Source organism: Merops nubicus, unplaced genomic scaffold, assembly GCF_000691845.1.
Source record: "Merops nubicus isolate BGI_N331 unplaced genomic scaffold, ASM69184v1 scaffold52172, whole genome shotgun sequence".
NCBI classification, from domain to species: Eukaryota; Metazoa; Chordata; class Aves; order Coraciiformes; family Meropidae; genus Merops; species Merops nubicus.
This window is the reverse complement of record NW_008596602.1, coordinates 1-23,002: the sequence shown is the minus strand read 5'-3', so window position 1 is coordinate 23,002 and position 23,002 is coordinate 1. Positions and strand designations below refer to the sequence as shown.

Sequence of the window (23,002 nt, the reverse complement as noted above, 5' to 3'; positions counted from 1 at the left end):
ATTCCTGCTGCCCATACCCTTGCCCTAACCTGTACTGGAAATTGTCACTACTACTCCAAAGGAAGTGTTCTGTTCACAGGTGCTAAGTGCAAGGTTGCTCGCATTTCCAGGGGCCGTTTAGTTTTCCAGACACGGTGGTTTATTGCTTCAGAAACCCAGCAGCAAGCTGTGGTAAGGCCGAAGGCAGGCCTTGAAGCTCACCCCAGCAGGGGATTTTCGGACAACCACTACTGACTGACCTCTTCATGCCCACTGGGTGGCACTGTAACCAGGCCCAAGTTATTTAGCTGCTACAGGGAAATTTAGTTTGTGCAGAATTTATTTTCTAAATTTGTCTCTAGAAAGTCTTGTATGAAACTACAACTTCCTTGTACAGAAATGCTTACTAGAAAGTGGAGCCAAATACTGAACCATTGCTACCTATTCCAGCCACTCACAGTGATGGTACTAAGCATTTTGGGATAAGTTTCCCGCGGTTTACAGACAGCATTTACGTGAAGCAGAGCTTATTTTCACTAGCATTTTTATTGCTGTTTAAACTTGAACTGCAGAAGTAACGCCAAACTTTACAATTTGTAGATATCTAGATATACCTTGATTCAACACTTTAGATATCTAACACTTACCTGACGGAGACCTTAACACTAGGATTACCAAAGTTTGAGTAACATCCCTCCCCAACAACACTGAAAAAAAATTTTTACAGTTATTTCCCTTCCTGCAGAGGAAGGGATATATTGTAAAAACTTTTTAACACAGGAAAAAAAAACCAAAACAAAACCAACCAACCAAACAGCACTCACATCTCCAACAAAACAAAAGATCCCTGAAGTAAACCAACAAACCCACATACCGTTTCTCCACAACCTAAGTGTGAAGAAATCAGCCAGGCTGCCTGGTATCATTGCCAGTCATACATGCAGAGGTTCAGTACAAGCTTGGAGAAGACAGGTTAACACATTTTCAGTTATGTCAAAGATGATTTAGTGCTGCCATGGCTGAAGCACTTTCCATTTCTTGTCTAGCAATTCACTTGATTAAAGTAAGCAGGATGGTAACTATTGCTTTGAAGGCAGCACAGATAAAACTTAAGTACATGTCTCACACATGAGAAAATAGGGCTTGAATTCATGTGTGAAAGATTGTAACACATTATACAGCTAATTGGTGCCATTTTCAGTCCAATAATGCGGCAGAGGTAATTTTTTTCTTGCTTCCTGGTTCTAAAAGTCATCCTGTACATTACCATGGACTGGTGTCTTCCAGAACCCAGCTTAGCCTATTTAAATGTACTTGGAGGATAACCACAGTAGTAGGGACACAGACTCAAATATTTAAACACTAAACCAAAAGAAAGCATGTTTTTCAGGTTTGGATGAAACACACCTGCCTTTGGACCTCTAACAAAGTTTTTTGTTCTGAAGGCTCTGTGCTATCTGGTTTTGGAGGATTTGCATTTTGTTGCACTCCAGAACTTGATACAAATACTTAACTCACTGACCTGATTCTTTAAAAAAAAAAAAAAAAAAAATTAACACAAATGCATGAGTTTTAAGTCTACTTATGCACTACTACAATTCTTTTCATGTGGCCTTTTGAAATTTTTTTAAAAACTCAGAATTCTGCAAATTGTAAGATACTGTGGAATTCACAAATTTCAGGAACTAAAAATCATACCAAGACATCCACCATCTGGTATGTATTTATAAAGCTTTTAGTCTTTATTGAAAAAGACAATTGGCTTCATACTTTTTTTCCACTGAGAAATAAATAAAATGGCAGGCTTTTCACATCCCATATCTGTGTTAGCTACTAACAAGGTAGTTTGCTGCACTTCATTAAATCAGGAACCCAGACTAGAAACAATTTAGAAAAATAATCTGTCAGAAATTGTTCTAAGTGGCTGGCAAGAAAGCTGTCACTGACTTATTTCCACTAGCTTTAATTAACCATGTACATGTATTTTTCAGAAGGTGTTAATTTGATTTTATGTGAATAAGGCAGAAAACAGATGATAGCTGCATTAAGCAGACAGTATGTTTACAGATCAAGTTGACTTTAATCTTTAATAAATGCACACATAAGTGAAAACAAGAATTGTATTACAGTTAGAATCACTAGTGGAAAACTCCAAACTGTAAAAGAGCCTAGCTTTCAATAGGTAAGCCACACCTCATGCACATGATACAGCCACACATTAGCACAACACATGAGGATTGCTCTGGCCACTTACCCACAGCAGCAAAATATCAGTTAAACATTTAACAACAAGTTAAAAAACAAATCTGAGCTTTATTCTTCTCGTGTTTTCAATTTTTAATTGACAGCCATAAATACAAAAGCAAGACTACACATTGTGATTGAGGCACAGAGGTGAGAAGCAACTACTCCCATCTTTCAGACTTCTAGACACTAACTTGAAGTTCAAAACTCCTTGTGCCTGAAATGCTGGATGCCTTGTGGTTACAAAAATCAGACAAAGCATATTTTACTTTTCACTAGTTGATAAGCTGCAGTGTTTTTCCATGCTCATGCTGAAGCACACACCACACCACAAAAAGCATCCATTCACTTCATTAAAGAAAAAAATAAATCTCAGAATTCATTCATTTTCACATATGGACTTGATGTAGTGAGTACTTGAAGGATTACGCTGATTTGGAATCCTAGATTAAATCACTCAGACCTTCATAAATCTCCCTTTCACTCTCTCTGCCCCCTTCTCATTCTGACACTCTGCCAATCTCATGTGGGTTGCACACAAGGATTACTTTATGATCCATCTGGAATGTACCAGGCAGATAAGTACATTCTGCTCCTAAATACAAATTCATGTGTAATTACTAAGTGCCATAAAATAATATAAATATATATAAATTGAGACAGGAAAGATCACTCTCTCAAGAAGCCATCTTCAAAACAAGATGGTTACCTAATCATGTTAACATTGACATAACTTGGTTACAGGAGTTCTAAATATGTATGTAAATAAGTATGCTAGAGGTTTGTTGCTAAAGCTGAGGTGGTCAACATGACATTCTCCAAAGAAGTTGGCTTGAATGTGACCAACATTGCAGAATTCTGTTAATCTGGCAACTTCTACACAATTGTAATCACAGCAGGCTATGGGATTATGTTCAACAGATTCAGTTTACAGTTCATACACAAAAAGGAAATTAAATTATTCTAGTTTCACTAGTGCTCTAAAAGCACGAACAAAAACAAAATGCACACAAAAGCAAATCAAGGTCAAGACACAACCCCCCCAGTTACACAGCAGCTCTACTGTAGTCTAAGCACTACATGGCAGGCACCACACATATGAACTGTCCACCATAAAATCTGCATCCCATCACCTGTTTATCAGGATTTTACTTGTCTACAGAGCTTCATCCACAATGCTTAGGAACTTTGTTTCTAGCAAAAGCTTTTCTGTATTCTCACACAAAAAGGATCTCAAAATTAGCATAGGAGAAGCTGGAATATCCTTTCTGAGTAATTTTTAAGAGCCATCTGTTGGAAATGTGTATCATCCTGTAGTGCAAGGACAAAGAGGGAGAAGCCCTGATGAGCTGTTAGCTCACATCAAGTTAAATCCACATGTTCATTCTTTTCTCCTCATCTCACATTGTGCTGTAACAATCCTGTAAGAATCCCACAAAGACTCAAATCCCAAGCACTCGAAGGAACTCCGCTGTGACCTACTGCACAACCAACTTCTGGAAGGAATCAAGCACCTTACCAACGTGCTAAGTCTTCTCCCACCACTGCAGCAATTAAAAGCACAGCACAACCCTGTAATGTTATACTTGCACACTGCTTTACTACTGCACATTCTTGTAATATTATAATTGGGGAAAGGCATCTTCAGAATCTGTTTCCTTTTTTGGATCTCCCACATACTACCCTAATATTCATCCCGCATGTAGGAATTTGTTCCTCAGGGCTATATAAAGTAATTCTTTCCCAAGAGAACTAATATTCTCTTTCATTAGGTAAAGTCATGAATTTAGCACTGGCAAAAAATCCCAGACTCACCTTTTTGAAACCAATTATTTTATTGAAAGGATAGACACAGACAGGCCAAAAGTAGTAAACTGGGGAACAGAAGTATAGGGGAACAGTATTATTATATTTAGTCTACAGCTATTAAAAATATGCTTCACAGAGCCCAAAAATACACCAAACGACTAAATCTCTAATACCACAAGACAACTTCTGAGACTAAAGAGACAGGCACTGTTGGGTATAATTTTTATTTGCTATTCCCAGAGACAAAATCTTCTCACTGCATTAGAAATTGTTGTAAAATGCATCTATCGAGCTGTATTTCAAGTCAGATCACACAATCAGTACTCAACCTATCCTGCCTGAAGCCAGAGACTGTTTTCTAGTATAATGTATTTGAGGGAGGGAACAAGACATCAGTCTGGAAACAAGGCTACTGAAACAACGGCCGAGCACGCCTGCTCTTCAAACAAAACAGCTCATGTGTTAAAAGCTACTTTACAGGCAGGCTTCCTTAAAAATGACAATTACTGCAAAAGTTGGCACGGAGTTGCCCACTGGGGAAATTTCGGAAATAAAACTTATGACTTTGTGCAACATACAGTTTCTGGGCTTCTGTTGTATTATTCAATATGTCAAAGCGTTTTATCATGCAACTCGGTGAATGGTCTTGATTATGGCATGAATCTTAGCAGATGTCCTCCAGTGACAGAGGAAACAACTGAAAAACCAAAGTGTCAGCCACTATAAAGAATATTTTCAATAATGGAACTTCAAGATCACAAACCCAGACATGTTCAGTGGTACGTTCACTGTTACATATAGACAGATCTATTTGTTCACATCCCCTTTGACAATGGCTGCACAAAAGACAGTAGATGACTACTGAATTAAGTAGCCCATGTCCCTATTTTAGAAAAATATTTTGCTGTGTCTGCATCTGTTTCTAAAATTCTGTTTTTTTTCTTTTCCACCCTCAGAAAGTACCAAATCAAACATAAGAATATACAGTCTCCCAAACTATGGATTAGGTGCACCACTGTCCAATCTTGGGTTAAATGTACTGCACAGGACAATTTAGTATCTAAGAATTATTTTCTACTATCTCTCTCTCAGAATTAACATAGTATGCTGCCTCAGTAGGCTCCACATGATGTCCTAAACCCCTTATTCAGAAGCAGAAGTAGTGGTTTTATTTTGTTCATAAAGTTAGGAGAAAGGAAAAAAAAAAAAAAAAGATAAATAATAATTAAAAATTTCCTTACTCGTTCATACTCATCCTTGGCTTTACTAAGCATTTCCAGGATGTCAATGGGCCTGTTTTCATTGCAGCCATTGGGTCTGCTGGGACTTTTTCTGTCCTGGGAAACTTGCTGTGATCTCTGAGCTTCTTGTTCTACCACTCTGTAACAGGAAAGGAGAAAGAAGATTTTAAAATTTCATCTGGAGTCAACATCTTGCAAAAAGCAGCAAAGAGGGTACTCCCAGCATATTAACACATTTTTTCTGCCCACATAAAAACCTAGCACATAGTTGACCAAAGTTACACAACTTTTCATATGCTACGAGGTTTAAACAAGTCAAACTGTCAAATGGTCTGTATGATTTATCTCCAATCCAGACAGCACTGGTTTGCTTCTCACACAGTCTGCCTACAGTAAACACCACTTCTGTAACACTGTCTTATTTGAACATTTTTACAATAAAACAGGTGGACATTCAGGCATGTGCTACACAGAGCACATGCATTATACCATAATTTTTTTACTCTTTATTGCCTAACGTGCATTTTTTCCATATTTAGCCAATTCAAACCATGTTATTCAACAAAATCAACTGCAAAACTCTTCTAATTTAGGATGATGCCTACCATTGTGCAACAAAAGAGCTGGGAAGAAGAGAGCTGGCTCATACCAGATCTCCCTGGAGTCAGTCTGCAAAGAAGCTTAGAGTAAGTTACCCCTACTCCCCCACTTCAGGCTCAGGAAAGAAGGGCAAACTATTTTCTTCTCTAGCTACCCTGTAGCAATTCCAATTACCTGAATACCTACCACATGTGATTTCCTCTGGGCTTCAGTTCATTCACCACTTCTACTCCACCTCTACCTGCCTCAAGTATCAAGAACGTTCTGTTTAAACAACAGTTAATGTAAGCAACAAGATGATGTGTACCTGGTGTGTTTCATTAATAAAAGTAATGGCAACATATCCTCCTACTCCTAATCCATAGGCCATTCACAAGATATACATGGCTGTGCAACGCACCGAAGCTTATCCTCTTGAAATAAACACACACCAGCCTGTAATCCCTTCTTTTTTTAAGCCTGCATTAATCAAATATGTTAAAAAAAACCAAGCACTGTAAACAGGGCAGAGCTCTGGAGCTGGCACGTCACTTGAGAACTCTCCTGCTGTGGAACTGATGGCTGATGGGGGAGCCAAGAGGTGCCATCATAACAATCACAGGAAGTGTCAATCACTCCAGCCTCCGGTTTCTTTGGGTCAGTTAGGATTCAGGACAAACTCCAGATTTTATTCGCTGTAGATCAAGTAGATATTTATATGCACCTCTACGTTGCCATTTCTGAGAAAAAAAAAATAGGTCAAGTCTTGGAAGTTTCTTCCCAGTTTTCTAGCCACCAAGCCTCTTTACTTCACTAGAGCTTAGTGGTGTTTATTTGAAGAAGGGTTAGATTTGGCTTTTAACAATTTGAAAAATTCTCATCTGCCAGCTGCTTGTTTAACCAGCTTCTCACTGTTAGTACAGCTTTCTCTGTAAGCAAGCATTCACCTGCAAATGGAACTCAGAACAGAGAGGCCAATCTAAACTGACTGACAATTTCTAAGAACTGCAGCATGTACTCGTTTGGATGAAGCAGCTCAATACCATACACATGTTTCTATGGTGACACCCTGAGAGAACATTTTGTTCTAGCACCCCACACGATCATACAGTCCTGACTTATGACCTGTCTAAGCTCCAAAATCAGGGACGATAAAGGGCAAGGTAAAACAAATAGAATACTCTGCTGACATTTTAAGTGTCTGCACAATCATATCAGAAAACAAACCAAAAAACAACCACTTTCATTAAAGGGAAAATTCTGGACAGCTCAAGTCATGCATGTACTGACTGATAGGTGAAGCAAAGGCTTTAGTCTTGAGACACTCCTTTTCCTCTAAACTAGCTGATCCAGAAGGTTTCAATAAACCATCTTCCCAGTAAGACAGTACTAACTGGTCTCACAATAAAACATCTTCAAGGAGTATATCTATTTCACAGAAATGTTTAATAAAGATTTCTTGAAAACATTTCACAGTATTTTTCTACTGTCCATTATGAACCCCTTGTTACCTTTTCAAAGCTTACTTTTTTTTTTTTTTAAGAATAACAAATTATCTTCTCATGTAGATCATGATCTAACAAGTTCTTCCTCCATCTTCTGTCTTGTGCAGGTTATATTCACAGATGGTAGTAAATGTGAAACAGTATACCCCCCCAAACTCTCCAAGATACCTCTCGCACTTCTAGCTTGCTGCCTGTACCTCAGAAGCCAGTTTGGCTGACTGTTGAAACAGAGTAAAACAAGCTTAAACTTATAAATAAAAAACCACTAAAGCTCTACAAGCCAGAATGCAGTAGTTTCATAAAGTTCATTAAAAAAACCCTAGTTCCTGTCCAATTACTTCTAGAAAACTCATCCCTCATGAACAATCACCTTAACTAGATCCAAATTAATACCGTCTAAAATCAGGAGTTAGATGACTCCCATAAGTTTTTTTTTTATTTGAGAAACTTGTAGGTTTTTTTAAAAAAAGTTCTGTAAATCAAATACCTTCGCTAGGGAAAAGTCAGCTGATGCAAATCTGTACACTGAGCATGTTCTGTATGCAATCCAGGATTAAATCTTTTTTAAGCAAGGCCTGCTGTTTCTTTCCATTATATCAGCTAGTGGATGAAGCATACATTTCTTCAGGGACACAGTAGCTGCTGTGACAGTTTAAGAATATCTGCAGTTATAGCATTGAAAATTTATCTGTCACAACCTCATGGGGGGTGGGGGGGAAGAATGTGAGAAGTGAAGCCTGATTACAAAACCTACAAACATTAATTTTCTGTTCTTTTAAAAGATAAACCACCAAAATATAAATGGATGGCCTGCAATCTTGTTAACTTGGTCTGGCACAATAAGGTCAAGTCAAATAGCAGGAAAGAGAATGCAAATCTCCTTGAAACCTTTTAAGGTTATGTTTTTGAAGCTCTGAGGTACTATAAAGGCAATACTCTTTCCTGTCAGTGCTAAAAAAAACCCCACCTAAACAAGAGGGTGCAAATATGAATTGCCACCCAAGACAAAAACCTGTGGAACTAAGTCATGACTATTATAAGACAATGTAAATATTTATTTCAAAATATCCTAAACCAAGCCTGATGGAGCCTGCTACCATGCGCTGAAATGTATCCTTCCTTTTCTAAGATTCAATTTTATTTTATTATTTTGAAATCAAAGAGTATATATTAACTTTTCTTAAATGCATCTTTCGTCCCATGATGAAATAATTCCTGCAGCTTCAGACTGTTTTGTATAGAGGAGCATACAGACATATCAGAATTGCTACTTTTCTTCTGATGGCCTTCCGTCTATTTTGAGGGAGATCAAGCTTGGTGTTTGTGGAAACATGTCACGAAACAGTATTAACCTGCTTTTCACCCAGTTGGTACCAACAGCCTCAGAATTGCAGTGTTCCCATCCTACAGTAATGTGCAACTAGAATGCCTTCATCTCGTTCTCCCCTGTATGAATCTAGAGATTCTCAGGAGCTAAGGCAGGCGGCGTGAATTCATTTTACAGTGCTTTTCCAACAAGTACGACTAAATATACTTGCACTAAATAACTTTGTCAGTACAGAACTGGCGTCTGCAAATACTTTTGTTATCCCCAAACCAATACAAAATTTTAAAGGGGAAAAAAAAAAAAAAAAAAAAGAACCAGAAGTATTCAGCCATTCCACAATCTAATAATGAAGGAAGACTTTATGAAAAAGAGCACTTGGGTAACTAAAGATTTAATACTAGCAGAACGTAGGCTAACAAAGTTTCCTTAAAGCTTTTTTTAACCAAGTTAATGGCAGCAAAGACTAAAAATCATACTAAAATGAGGTCCTAGCCATCTCAGCAAAATAACTGTCTGTATTGTCAACATGTACATAAAAAGATTTATTGATTGGATGTTTGATTTCTCCAAATTCGCTTGCATAAGTTCAAAATGGCAAAGCTCAATACATGTTCCCCAAAGTCTGCTTGATGCATCGACTCTAAATTCCGTTTCAAAGATATTTTTAATCCACAGTCATTCCAACACCTACCATAAAAAAAAGTCCAACATTTAAAAAATACTTTTCAGCTTTCTGACTTTCCAAAATAATTTGTAATCTCAGAAACTTTTTAGGGTGCTGAGGTGCCTCAACCACAAAAGTGTGTAAACATCTGCACCCCAAAGAGGTGAAGCATTTATTTGGCCCTTCTGCCTCTGTGCATTAATAAAGCTGCAATGCAGACATCTGGGGCCCAAGAAAAAGCGGGTTACAGTAGTTCACAAAGGCGATGACAATAAAGTTTAGATTATTCCCAGACTGACTTGAAATGAACCTGCTGGGTTACAGTTGTTTCCAGAATGTTACAGACTCCAGCAAAAAGGACAGACGTGCTTTACAGACTCCTGTGCCATGGCTAGCCTGGTCTGTTACCCGATTACACTTCCAACGATCCCTGAAGTATCTAGAGCCCACAGCTGGGGCTATAGTGACTAGACTAGGGAAAGCAAATGAGCTCCAGTTTTGCTGTATGACACAGATCTGCAGTGCAGCTGTGCATCACAGAATAAGAACATGGCAGAGTCTGAAGGGTTCAGCTCTCTCTCCCATTTCAAATATTAATCATGGTTTTAAATTAAAAGGTGCATTAAACAAAGAAAGCCATGCCCTTCTGATGCTCTCTTTATAAAGAGGAGAGAGAGGTGACAGACATTTTGTTACTTGTTTTGGTAGCTAATTTGGAGTCAGTTTCACACAATTGTTTTCTACTAAGCCTTGCAATTAATCCTTAGATTTGGACAAGCCAAGGGACAGCAAAAAGTCCAACTCAGCTGAGAGGAAAAAAAAGTGGGAAATGGGAACTGTGTCAGGTTATTGAGATGAAAGACAAGAAAAATAAGAATTTAGAAAGATATCTTGATGTCCGATCTGTTATTTGTGTTCTCTTACGTTGCTTCTGTGCTGAAAAGCCAAGAAACGCCCAAAGCAAAAATGCCAGACCACAAAATTAGAATTCAGTCTAAAATGTCTAACCCTATGACTAGCCTCCAAATTTTCCCAGTCACCAAGGTGTCCTGACTTGCCAGCCAAAACCTGCTGATTAAGGCATGCAACAGAAAAGAAAGCTCAGGAAAGTAGTGTGATAGCAAAGCAGAGAACACGGGATGAGAAGACAGCCTGTGCCGTACACGTGCACTTCGGATTTTTGCTAGCATACTACCCTGTCACGCAATTCAAGCTCCTTCCTTTTGTAAGGCCATGAAAGACTTTCTTAAATTAAATCTCATCCTTTTCTGTTAGCAAGAAGTCTTGGCTTGATGTGCAAGGCACCCCACCTGAAAACACAGAAAGGTGCAAGAATACTCTCCAGTCACAGCAGGTTTTATTAAGACTTCATTCCAAATCACCAAGTCAAGTGGTTCCAGCATTCCCTAAGCTCCGTTGTGCACTCCTATACTCCAGTGTGAAGCCCTCCTCAGCTGTGGCAGCACAACCGTCCACAGCACAAGTACACCAACTGCATTGCTACAGCCAGAGCACCTTTAACTAGCTAACAAAACCACATTACTGCAAACAGTCTTTTAAGGTTTCTTTAAAGTGAGATCACTTCAGAAATTCTCCTGCTGCAGGAGATCTCTAGCAGCTCTTGAAACTACAAAACAAGAGCAAGTGACATGGCAGCTTTACTAACCAACTTGATCTTCAAAAGGGGGGAACAAAAAAAGATTAATAAGAAATCAAATCCAGACATTAGCAACAACAAGCTCCTATTATTTCATCATTTTGCTTAATCTCCTAACATCACTTTAATTCTATAAGATTCAACCTACTTCTCCCACTATTCTCCAGTCTCTTAACTGGAGAATCAATTCTCTCAATTTCAGTCAGGAATAATAAGCAAGCCTTAAAACAAACAAAACTCCCAGCAAAACCAACAAAGCCCACAAGCCCCCCCCCCCCCCCCCCCCCAAATAAACCATAAAAAACAACAAAAAGAAGTGGAAATAATTTATTTGATTACACTTTACGCATCAGAGGATCTTTTACCAGCATTCCTTTACAAAATAAAATAATAAACAGTGTTCATACTTACTTTCTTTGGAGGATGCCAACTAGTACTTCAACTGATTTTTTTTTACCACTTAAACCAAGATTTTTAGTGCTGTAGGTCTTTTAAAAAACAGAACTCCCACTTTGATTACTAAAAATATCTGGTACCAGCAAGAGTATTTCTACTTAAGGAGAGTGAGGAAAACAACCCAAACATGTTTAAGAGGTTCTTTTTCCTCTATTGCATAAAAATTACAGAATAATGAGACCACAGTACTTACTTAGCCATGAGTTTTGCTATTCGATGACAGTCATTCTTGTCGTAAAACCAGATACTGTAAATTGACACTTGAAAATAAGAAAAAAGCAAGTGTAAGACAAAGGTAAAAAAAAAAAAAACAGTATCAATAGGAAAAAGTGCAAAAAAGCCCCAGTCCATTAGATCTGCAATACACAAATTGCCATCAATTTCCACTCAAATACTCTGTGTGACTGACTACTATTTATAAAGTCATCAGAAAGAGCATATGTGCAAACAACTTCAGATTAAGCAGAACTACAAAATGTTGAATCTGTTTATAAATAAAAGTGGCAGGAAAATGAAGTTTTAACTACCAGGTGCCTTCTCACTACAGTTGCAACTGTGTTTCATATTACTGACTTTACCATTTAAACTAGGCTAAAGAATATATTTTTTTATTCTTCTTCCGTTTTGTTTTTAAACCAGTCATCTTTAACTTGGTTAATTTTTGAAGCTCAACAAAAATATTGAAGTTTGAATTACAGTACAACTGTTCAGCCAGAGGCTCTCTGAAAGGTTCCCTCTCCAAATTATTTTTGTAAGAGAAGTAATAATATGGGAAGGAAGCAGCACCAAAGTTCCAATCACACTGTCACGTTCACGGAGCAGCTCTAAACTAGAGTCACACTGAACCCTACTCTTTGCAGGCATCAAGGACAAAGCAATGAAGGCAAAAGGTTTCCAGCTCTGAAAGCCCCCAGCCCCGTTCTGGCTTTCAGAGTATGTAGGATTCTGCTAAAATTTGGGAAAGGTAGATCCTGGCCACTGAACTGAAAGACACTCCATCAGAGGGAGAGACTACATTAGTAGTGCCATGTCCTATTCCTTCATCAGCAATCCCACTTCAAAGAAACCCAATCTTACACATGCACAGACTTATCTCCTCATTGTTCCCACAGTTGTGCCAACACAACAAAGCTGCAGAGCTTTTTTCAGAACTGTATTTAGTCCAACCCACAAAGCAGTTTATTTTAAATTTTGGTTCACCTGTGCAGTTTGCCAGTGCATGGGGAGCAAGGACATCAAAGGCAATTGGACACTTTACATACATTACCATTAAAACATGTTCACTTCTGAAAAGACGCTTTTAGCCTTTCAAAACTCATCTTTATACTGCAGTTCATGCCAATATTTTCATGAAGTTCAAATTGGTGATTATAAAAATATGACATAAAGTGAAGGCATGTTTAAAAAAAAATTACACAACCTCTTCCAGACAGATGTAGATTTTTATTTCAAACTGAAGTTCTTCCCCCCAAATCCACCTTTTTTTTTTTCCCTCTTTCCCCCCTCCTCAAAACATGCAAACATCTCAACCAAAGCCCACTCAAAATTATTTCAAGCCATGGCAAAGAAGGCACTTAGTTACCAGACTTCTTTTCTAGACCTTCCACTTATCCTAGGCTTATTGTGGTGGACCAAACACTTCAAAAGGTGATGCCTACATCTCATTCCTATAACAATATCCTGTTGTTTTTATTTTATTAAAGAGCAACTACAATAAATTGGTTGCTTGTTTCTTTAGCATTTACAGCTTGAGTAATAGACCTTAAAGGTTTTTCAAGTCATAAACAAAGAAATCGGTACAGGACAATTTAAGGAACTTTCTCCTTTCAAAAGGCATAAGCCAATACAAAAAGCATTTCATACATGTAGCCAATGCTTATGAGCTATTTATTAATATTTACATTTAATACAACTGACACCTGAAAATGGTTTCAGATTAAGCTACTTCTTCAGTCATGTAGCATGTTTTAACACTGAAAAAAGCTCTTTTCCTTCCCTCACTTCATTATCTGACAAACTGCCAAGAGAAGAAAGCTTCTGCAAAAGCGTACCTGCAGAAGAAATGAAGATAAGGAACCTGTAATGATATCCTAATGGGTCAAGTGATAAAAGTCACACTCAATTCTGCCAGAAACAGGTCTACACATGACCAGAAGTAGATCCAACTCCCAGCTTGGTATATAGAGTATCAGGCTTTTTTCCCCTTTGTACTACTGGCAAGCAATCACAGGGAGTCACTGCAACTAAGATGTAAAGGCGATTATGGGCAAGTCAGCTTGGGCATTAACTTAAATACGGGCCAACAGGCTGGAATGTTTACAATGTTTACCTTCCTCTTTGCAAAAGAGGATTCACTGTACTATCAGTTCAGCTCCCTTGCCCAAAAACTATGTGTGTCCTTCAACTGCATTACTGTATGTGATCTACTTCTTACATGCCTGCAGCTTTAGCTATGAATATCCTTTTATTTAAAACAGAATTGGTACTTAGCAGTTCTTTTCAAACCTGTGATCTTTTTACTACACCCTGCATAAACATTAGCTGAATGTGCATGTCTAATGGCATATCTTTCTACTGCAGTTCTTTTAAAGTTTCATCCAACAGAAGCCACTAAATTAAATTACTTATTTTTCCATCTAGTTCAACACTTCCCATCCAGCTTTTCTACACTGAATGCTGGGCAGCATCTTTAGTAATCAAGTAGAAGCAGTTTTATAATCATTAGCCCAAGTATCTTTCAGTTAGATTCACTCACACATGTTGACATATATGAAGTCATGAGTAACCCATATCACAGACAAATCAGATTTAATAAAACCAAAAGAAGCCATCAGTTAACTTCATCTACATTCTTCTCTGACACATGTCATTTTTATTAGAAACACCCACAAGCATTTATTTAAACATGTAACACAACTTCTCTCCAAACTTAATAAATCATTAAAACTGAATGGATACAGCTATGGGAAAACAAAGGTATTTTGAGAAAAAATATGATGGAAGCCTTCCTGCTTAAGTCTAGCAGCTGGATGACACCATAATGAAGGTCTTTACATGGTGCTCCTGTTGTTTCATGGGACAGTCAAGTTACTGTTCCAACGCTGCCCAGTTAGCAGATCCGAATTAAGAATTGGGTAGCAAAGTGACACAGTGAGACAAGGGCCTCACTCTTTGGCAACATAAAATGAGGTTGCATCCCAAAGCTGTAGTTTCTCTTCAGTTTTCATTTTAAGCAAGCACAAAGCAGTAGTGTCACCACCCTTACATTCCCACAATTTTGCCTTTAACTCATTCAATGGCAATTCAACTCTCTCTTATGCCAGCTGGATACATTTTAGTCCAGACCAGTCCCTTGATACTGTGCCCATCAGCTTCACAAGAAGTTATCACAAGAGAGGGCAGAAACAAGAAGCCGGGGGAAGCACAGTATGGCAAAACTGTTAAAATGTTCATGAAACTGCAGCCTGAGAACGCTGTCCTATGAAAAAGGGCTGAGAGAGTTGGGGTTGTTCATATGGCAGAAGAGGAGGCTCCAAAAAGACTTTCTCGTGTCCTTTCAGTACTTAAAGAGGGCCTATAAGAAAAATGGGGACAGATTTTTTTTAGCAGAGCCTGTAGCAACAGAACAAAGGGGTAATGGTTTTCAATTAAGAGGGTAGATCTGGACTAGATGTCAGGAAGAAATTTTTTACAAGGACAGTGGTGAAAGACTAGCACAGAAAACACCTCTCTCAAAGCTTGTATTTCTTCCAGCAGCAAGGTTAGCTGAGATGCCACTCTGCTCAGTCAACCTGCCTTACTGTCTTCTTCACTGAGATTCCTCATACACCATTTTTTCATCAATTTAAATATTAGCCTGCCATATAGGTTTAAAAACCATTAGAATGAATGAAAAAAAATCCCTCACTTTCTTGTTGTTTTGAATATTTAAGGCCATTTCACAAATACAGTTCCTGCCCAATCCCACAAGCAGTAGCACTAGAGTAATTCAGGAGGAGGCAAACAGCCCAAGACCAGGACCACTTCAACAAACTGCCACCTGGCAAAGTCTCGTGTGCAGGGAGGGATTACCACTTCCCAGCACCGAAGCACAGTGGAAATCCCCTTGCAGTTAAGCGTCCCATCCCTCAGGTCAAGCAAAATATTTTTAGAACGTCTTAACAGCGTTCAACGTTTCCCCTCCTCCCCCTGGCTTGCACTGCTGCCTCTGCTATAAAGGTATCAAGAGCAGGCTCCGTTCTTATCTGGGACTGAGCCCCTGGGTTAGCGCACTGCTGGGGAGCCGTGCGGCTCGGCAGTCAGAGGCAGGGCCACGCTTACCACGCTGCCGGCCAGGAACAAAGGGCACCATGGGAGACTCGCCTGGCCGGTGAAGGTGCCCCGTTCTGAAATCTCATAGGAGCCCTTCCAAACAATTTTAAACAATGCAATTCATTTTGCTTTTCCTGTTCTGAACGGAAGTTTGCTTAATTGATGGTAATACAACAAGCCCAGAAGACAGCACTTTGTAACCAAGCTTTCTACTTGAATGTATAAACCTTCCCAAACCGCATTATTTTTGTTTTACTAGCTCTTAAAGCAAGCAACAAAAAAAACCCACAAATCAACCCACCCCCCCCAGCAAACAAGGATCATTTATTTTAATACCCAAGTTTTATGCTTAGCATCTGTCTTTTCAGTACCATGGAAATCAATCTGCCTGACCTCTCAAGTGAACTAGCCTGGATTAAAAAGCCTTTTAATCAAGACCAACACCACCGATACAGAGGGAAAGTTATAAACAAGCAAGACTTAGAAGAATACTTCTGGCACACTTTAAGAGGTAAGTTGGCCATTCCTTTAAACTTTGACTAATTTTCCTGTTATTAAGCAAGCTATCAACTGTCAGTTCCAGATTCTCACATTACAGATTGAAAGTACTGAACTTTTATTACTGTTACTAGCAGAACAGTATGCATTTTTCAGAGTTTATCATACTTTTCACAAAATACAGACAAGAGGAAACGAGCTGAGGTTCATTAAAGAAACAGGTCAACGGGATTCAGTGCTTCATGAACAAATACTCTGAATACTCTAAAGAACGTGCGTATGTCCAGAGGGAAAGTCAGACAAAGATCAAATGAACCCAGCAACGCATATTCTAGATTAAACAATAGTAAATCCCACATTATGTATGAAGTATAGTCTAAAAAAATGCTACCTTTTAAGGTGAATTCTTGTTACATTAAGTCAAACAGCTTATTGTCATTTTTGTAGTTTTTTGATTTGTTTGCACTTGGAGAGATTTCCTTTCTTTCATTCTCTCCAACAATAAAAAGTAGAAAACCTTTTTTTTTTTTTTCTTTTCTCTATTTTCCACTGTAAGCAGTATAATGCCTCACAGCTTCTTAGACACATGCCCTGTCATCTTTCCTTTAGGATCTGATGCTTCATGAACAAATGGTGTCAGTTTTTGGGAAGCATTATACAGAACTTTTAAAGTAGACATAGCCTCTCTCAAAAGTTTGCATTTAAGTACTCTTTTGAACCATATTATGTAGCTAGAATGATTTTGAGAACAAAAAAAATCTGATGCTGGTAAAGATTTCCGCATTAATGACTAAAATATTAAAAAGGTATTATTTTCTGCAGGAAAAAAAGCACACCTCTACAAGTCTTACATTTAACCAGAATAACAGATTGACCCAAACATCTTCCTTTTCACTCAGTGAACACACCAAAAGGTAGATCTAAGAAAGGTACTGTACCACCAGGGTATTCTGGAAGGAGAATATTGTATATAAAAATATTTGAACAATTTGAACCATTAAAGAATGGTAAAACCTACCAAAAATAATACGATCTAGCATGACAGGCAAATCACTCTTCAGCCAAGCAAAAATAATGTTTATATACTGCTTGCAAAGTTTCTCATGTAACTTGTTAGCGGCTTTGCCCAGACTGGAGTATATCAGTGGATACATTCCGAAGAGCACTCATGCCATTTAAGACAGAAATGCCAGAGGTCTGATCTGATAGATGTAACAGACTCTGCCCTTATTATCTTCTTACCTCATGTCAGAATCCCAGAACAAAGTTAAAACGTGAAGTTTATAAAACAGTAGTATCAATTTCAATTATAGTTGACTCGGAACCTTCCCTGAATAGGCATAATTTTGCTTAGATCATCTTCTACTATTTCTACAATGCCCTGGGGAAGTCTAAAGTACAATTTGTCATTGATCCTGTTACAGCCTAAATATACAGGCACAAAACATATTTATCTCTGTCAAACTGGAGTATTAATATACATGGGTTTAAGTTTTTATCACATAGTCTGAACAATTCCTCATCTATATACTCAGGAAACAGACTTATCGGTTCAATAATTCGGCAGTCTTCACAGGACAACTTACTCTTAAGAGTTTGTAATGATCACAGTAGATTTCCTTAAGCAGGATACAAAGGAAACAGGGCTGTTACCAAGACTCTATGTAAGAAGGAGTTTTTCCATGCACAACCTAGCAATCCATTTTTCAGTCATTAAAGGATCTCAGAAGTCCACATCAAGCCATTAGAGATATACTACAGTAAGCCCTTAGGGATACACATTACATTAACCACTGGCTTTAAACTGTTTGAATTAGTCCCCAAAATGCAAAGGTTTCTCATGCCAGCAGGCAGAAGACCAGAAGTGGATACCCTTCTGCCTAAAAAGAACTTAGACAAGAACTCCCTGAACTCCCCATGCAAATAAAACATACATATGTTGAAATTGGTCTGCAAATCCAAATCTATCCTGAAGTATTTCTTTTGTTGTTTTTGTTTTGGTTGTTTTTTTTTTTTTTAAGTTTCACAAATACTACAGAGATAGAAGCAAACAACTTTAACACTGAAAATTTCAATCATAAACTTTTTTACCCAACTAATTCAGGGGACAGAGGTCAGAAAATCTGGGAAAGTGCATGCAAGGAAGAAAATCCAAAACAAACTAAATGCAAAATGTAAGGGAGTTAGAAGTACTGAAGTCGTAAGGACTAAACAACACTTGGATACTGTGTTCCTTGTTCAAATAAAAGCTTAAAAGCATGGAACACAAGTGAACACTAGCAGAGCACACAAAAACTGATCTGCTGCTTATTTGTGGCACTCAGGGAAATAACTAATGGCATACTAACTACATTGAACATGTTTAAATTGCAATCAATGTAGACTGTTTCTGGACATGCTACTACCCACTTCCAGGAGACAGGACAGAGCAATGAAATCAAGGATAGTTTCCAACCAGTCTTTTAAAAAGAGAATGGGAAAGATGTAAAAGGGGAAAAAAAAAATATTCCTGATTCCTTCAGAATGCAATTATTTCCCACATCCAGGCTGTATTTTCCTTGCTCACCTCTGTATTAATTTCTTCCTTCCTCATAGTTTTCCATGACATCTCTATCCTAACTCCCATAAGCTTCCCACATGTCTTACACAATAGTTTCCCAAAGGAAAAGGAGAGCTTTTATCCATGACAGAAAATTATATAATTAGCTTTAGGGGTTTCTAATGAACTCACACACAGCCTGCCTTGCTTGACTGCTTTCTTTAAGTGATCCTCTAGTCACTCCCATTAGCACACTCCATGGTAATTCCACAGCAGCTCCTGCTTCCTGAAACCATCTGCAGTTCAGACAAACACACGAATCAACTTCCTGCTTTCCTTATGTCACCAATTTCACATCTGATTCTTTCCTCTATGTCATCAGCCATCCTACCCCTGCCACCATCACCTACAGCTCCTCTTCCTTCCTAACCAGGAAACTTGCTTACACATCCAACTCAATGCAAGATCTTTCCCCTCCCAGTTTCTTGCCAGACATTTACTTCCCCAGTCTCCTAGACTTTTCAATATACTGGGGGACATTCTGATATGAAGAAGACCTGGTGTTGAGGAAGTACCATATCAAGACAGCATACAGGTTCTCTGAGTACTTCTGTAAGGGGAACCTGTCACTAGACAGCAGCAAACTAGTTTCAAGAACACTGCCTAGAAAAAGAGGACGTGAAACAATACCTCTGTATCAGGAAGACCCTCCGCTCTGTGGGGTGCCTTTTAGTTATTCTACTTGAGCTGATGTGAATTTCATATGCACACACACTCGTTCTGCCTCTCTTTAAGGGCCACCATTTATACTTTGAGCTCTTCAGAGTAACAGGATTGTTAGATATGTTAGCATGTACCTAACTGGAATGTAGCACACGGACTCTGAGGCTTGACTGAGGACCCAAAACACTACTAGAATTAAAAAGGCAGTAAGAAAATACTGCCTACTATTTTACTGCTTATATGTATAATGACTACCCCAGCATCCAGACCTGCTGGAGTGTAAACTCCAGGAAATTTTAGTATAGACATCTATCTCCCTAGTCCAAAACCTACTGTGGAGGAAGTCCAGAGCTGAGCAATTTTCTCAACTTCTTCAGTCAGTTACTGACTAATATTTCACTTTTTGCTTGCAAAAGGCAAAGCCCCTAGAATTGTTCTTGGTGCTAAACACTTTCCAAATTTTTCATCCTCATTATTCTTGCATAGATTTTTTTTTTAATTAATCCTTTAGCACTGTGAATGTTTACATTAAAACTATCAGATCGGTAATTAAAAAGAGTATAGCAACATTGAACATTGTCAGTATATCCTCTTTCTATTGAAAGCAGGTAGTCACCATAATATAACCACACAGGTATTTAGGTAAACCTAGCACTGCAGACAAAACATCAGACTCCTCACTGGAACTTGCCCCATTACATTATACCTGAAACAGACATGACAGTCCCCAGAAGCGGTCTAGGTAATAAAACAGAACAAGTTTATATGGATTAAAGGAAGTGATACTCACAGCTCGCATTTCTATAGAGAAGAAAAGGTTCGTGGAGCTGAAATTCCAAATCTTTATTTACTGGTTCAACCAGGTTGTGCATGTTCAGTCGATTTACTATCGTAAAACCATGATAAGGAGAAGCTGACCTATTGTTTCAATTAAAAAAAGTGCAAAGATTAATACCTTGATCAATGGATAGAATTTTCTGAAACAGAGTTATGAATTCATCTTCAAATCCCCACTGCTCTGTAAGGTGAAGCTTTAGGAGCCCTGAAGCCTTAACAGTTGTTCATCTGTGCCATTTCTTGGCATGCCAACTCATGTCAATTTAAAACTACACTTACCTAAAAGCAGGACTAGGATTTACATCACAGTTCTGCATTGCTGAATCAAAGATATACCTCAAAACGAAAAATCTATTAAAAAAGGCTGAGGCAGCTCCAGGATGAAAATGCAAGTGTATTCAATACTTCATGTAAGACAGTTTTGAGACATTTTAGAATCTTTTATTAGAGAAGAAAAAACCCAAATCATTTACAGGGCAATATTTACGTTGCTGTAAACAGGTAGGACAACAAATAGGTAGGACAAGCTTAAATAACATGAAGTACACTTTGAGGGGAACCACACACAGTAGTTTCCTCCTAAAGAGAGACTCTTAGAATAAAGACTTAACCCAGTGTCCTCAAAGTAGATATGAAATTATTCAAAATTGTATTGCCTAGTGAAACAATTTCTGTTATCTACATTTTTGGTAGACACCAGGTAGAAAAAGAAAACATCATGCAAATGAGCACTAGAAGTTCAATATAGTTTTAGATCTGTTGTCTTTTGCTGCATGGAAGTCACATCAGCATACTCAGCTGTGCTTGTAAGCACTGATATAATCAACACAGCCCCATGATGAAGGCAGGGCAAACATCAGACATAATTAGCTAATGAACGTTAAGATTCTTGTAACAATGTGGCCACCTTTACCAAATGATCAACAAAATCTCTCAAGAGGTTCCAAGGGAGATGCAAACAATCCTTACCACGGCAAGTTAGTCTTTTACTGCGCCTAACAGAACTTGTTTGAAATAACTAACTAGTCACATGGAAGCTTTTTGCTCAGTTTTTTGGGTTTCAGATGGTTGGCTTTCTTACAGTAAGTGTTTCTAAGCTCACAGCTAAAGTAGACAGGAACTAGTTACTAGTATCTCTCCACAGTACCAGGATAAAATATTGTAATGACCTAGTTTACGGTAGTGTGTTTCAAGACGGGTTAAGCCACAGTATTTAACTTTCTTACATTTGCCACAGTGTTTTTTCACTGTTAGATTTTGGATTTGCCTGTAATTTAAAACTCAAATCCATTATTGGTTTTATGTGGCTGTTCTCTGCCCCACCCCCTTTTCCCCATCCCATATAACTAGAAATTTCTTTCACAACAAAGAAATCAAATAGTCCCCAAAACTACATGCTAGTAGATCTTTAGTTTTTAGGCAAATTCATCTATTTACAAGAATTTCTGTCCTTTCCTGACAGTAAATTAGGGCAGATTATTTAATCTGTCATCTGTACTGTTTTCATAAGCAACTTAATGGATTTTAGGAGTCAAAGGAATTTAACAAACTCAATGCATTAATAGACACCACTGGATTATCAAAATACGGTCAATAATCTACGTTAGTGTAGATACATAGGCAGCGTTCATCAAACTTTATGATTTTTCAGTAGTACTTTTAGGTGCTTTTGAGATTTAGTCACCTATGTGCAGAGTTTATTCTTTTCAAATGAGTACGCAAATGTTAAAAGCTCGACAAGTAAATAATTATGAGTTTAGTGGAGGAAGTAAATCCAGTATGAAAGCCACAAATGAAGCCACCTGAACTTTTTCTTAAGGAAGGAAAAATACAAGCACACCCCAAAAAGAAAAAAAAATCCCTTACCTTTTGTACACAAATAAGGTCCCTTCTATGTCAGTTTTCTCCTACAAAAGACAGTAATTGCCATTAAGGGACTTGCTTGTTCTCACAGTTATATAGCTTTTGTATAGCATTTTAATTACAGAGAGGTACAATAGCCTTATCTCCCATTAAGATCTCTTATTGTCAGAAGCTGTCTATTTTGTTAGAAAAATTAAATTACTTCCCGAAGATTTTGTTCATGCCATCAATTTGACAATACAAAATACAGTATTCTACAACCTTCTTGTGCCGAACCTGATGGGTCAGAGCTGAACACCTTATTTTAAACGTGGACTACAGCCTCTCAGCCTGCAGCTGTCAGCCAGGTTGTCTGCCCCACTGTTACATGGCAGCAACGACAGCGCGGCCAAAACCAAACCAGTAGAGCTCTGGAGCAGGGCTCTGTTCCACATTATGGTTTTCGAACCAACCTTTACCACGCACTTGTGACCCGCAAGCGCACAGAGCTGCAGGCGGCCCCAGCGCTGCAGGCGGCAATGTCAAGTTCCACTTATTTCCACTTTGGTAGTTCTGTGATAAAACTAGCGGTCAAGAAAAACCCACGCTTTAATGCCATGACAAACACTAACACGTCTCAAGTCCCTCGCTTCCTGAGTTCGGGCTCTGCTCGACACGCACGAGCAATAACAAATTACAACGTGGCCTCCAAGAGCAGAACCAGGCTCGGGCCCCAGCGCCGCCCAGGCACGGCCGCCCCGCGCTGTGCCCAGCACAGGCCCCACTCTCCC

At 38.5% G+C, this 23,002-nt stretch overlaps 1 protein-coding gene across 1 annotated transcript in view; it reads right to left on the bottom strand.

Annotated features, from left to right (window-relative positions):
* The window catches only part of DCP1A (decapping mRNA 1A), a gene marked incomplete at its 5' end in the record, with an annotated part of 31,798 nt that extends 9,003 nt beyond the window's left edge, over nt 1-22,795 (bottom strand). The window contains 7 exon segments of the mRNA XM_008936411.1: nt 1,387-1,482; nt 1,484-1,507; nt 5,274-5,412; nt 11,655-11,721; nt 20,323-20,450; nt 22,236-22,276; nt 22,698-22,795. Of these exon segments, the coding sequence (XP_008934659.1) occupies nt 1,387-1,482; nt 1,484-1,507; nt 5,274-5,412; nt 11,655-11,721; nt 20,323-20,450; nt 22,236-22,276; nt 22,698-22,795 (593 nt within the window).
* Between the last annotated feature and the right edge of the window lie 207 nt (nt 22,796-23,002).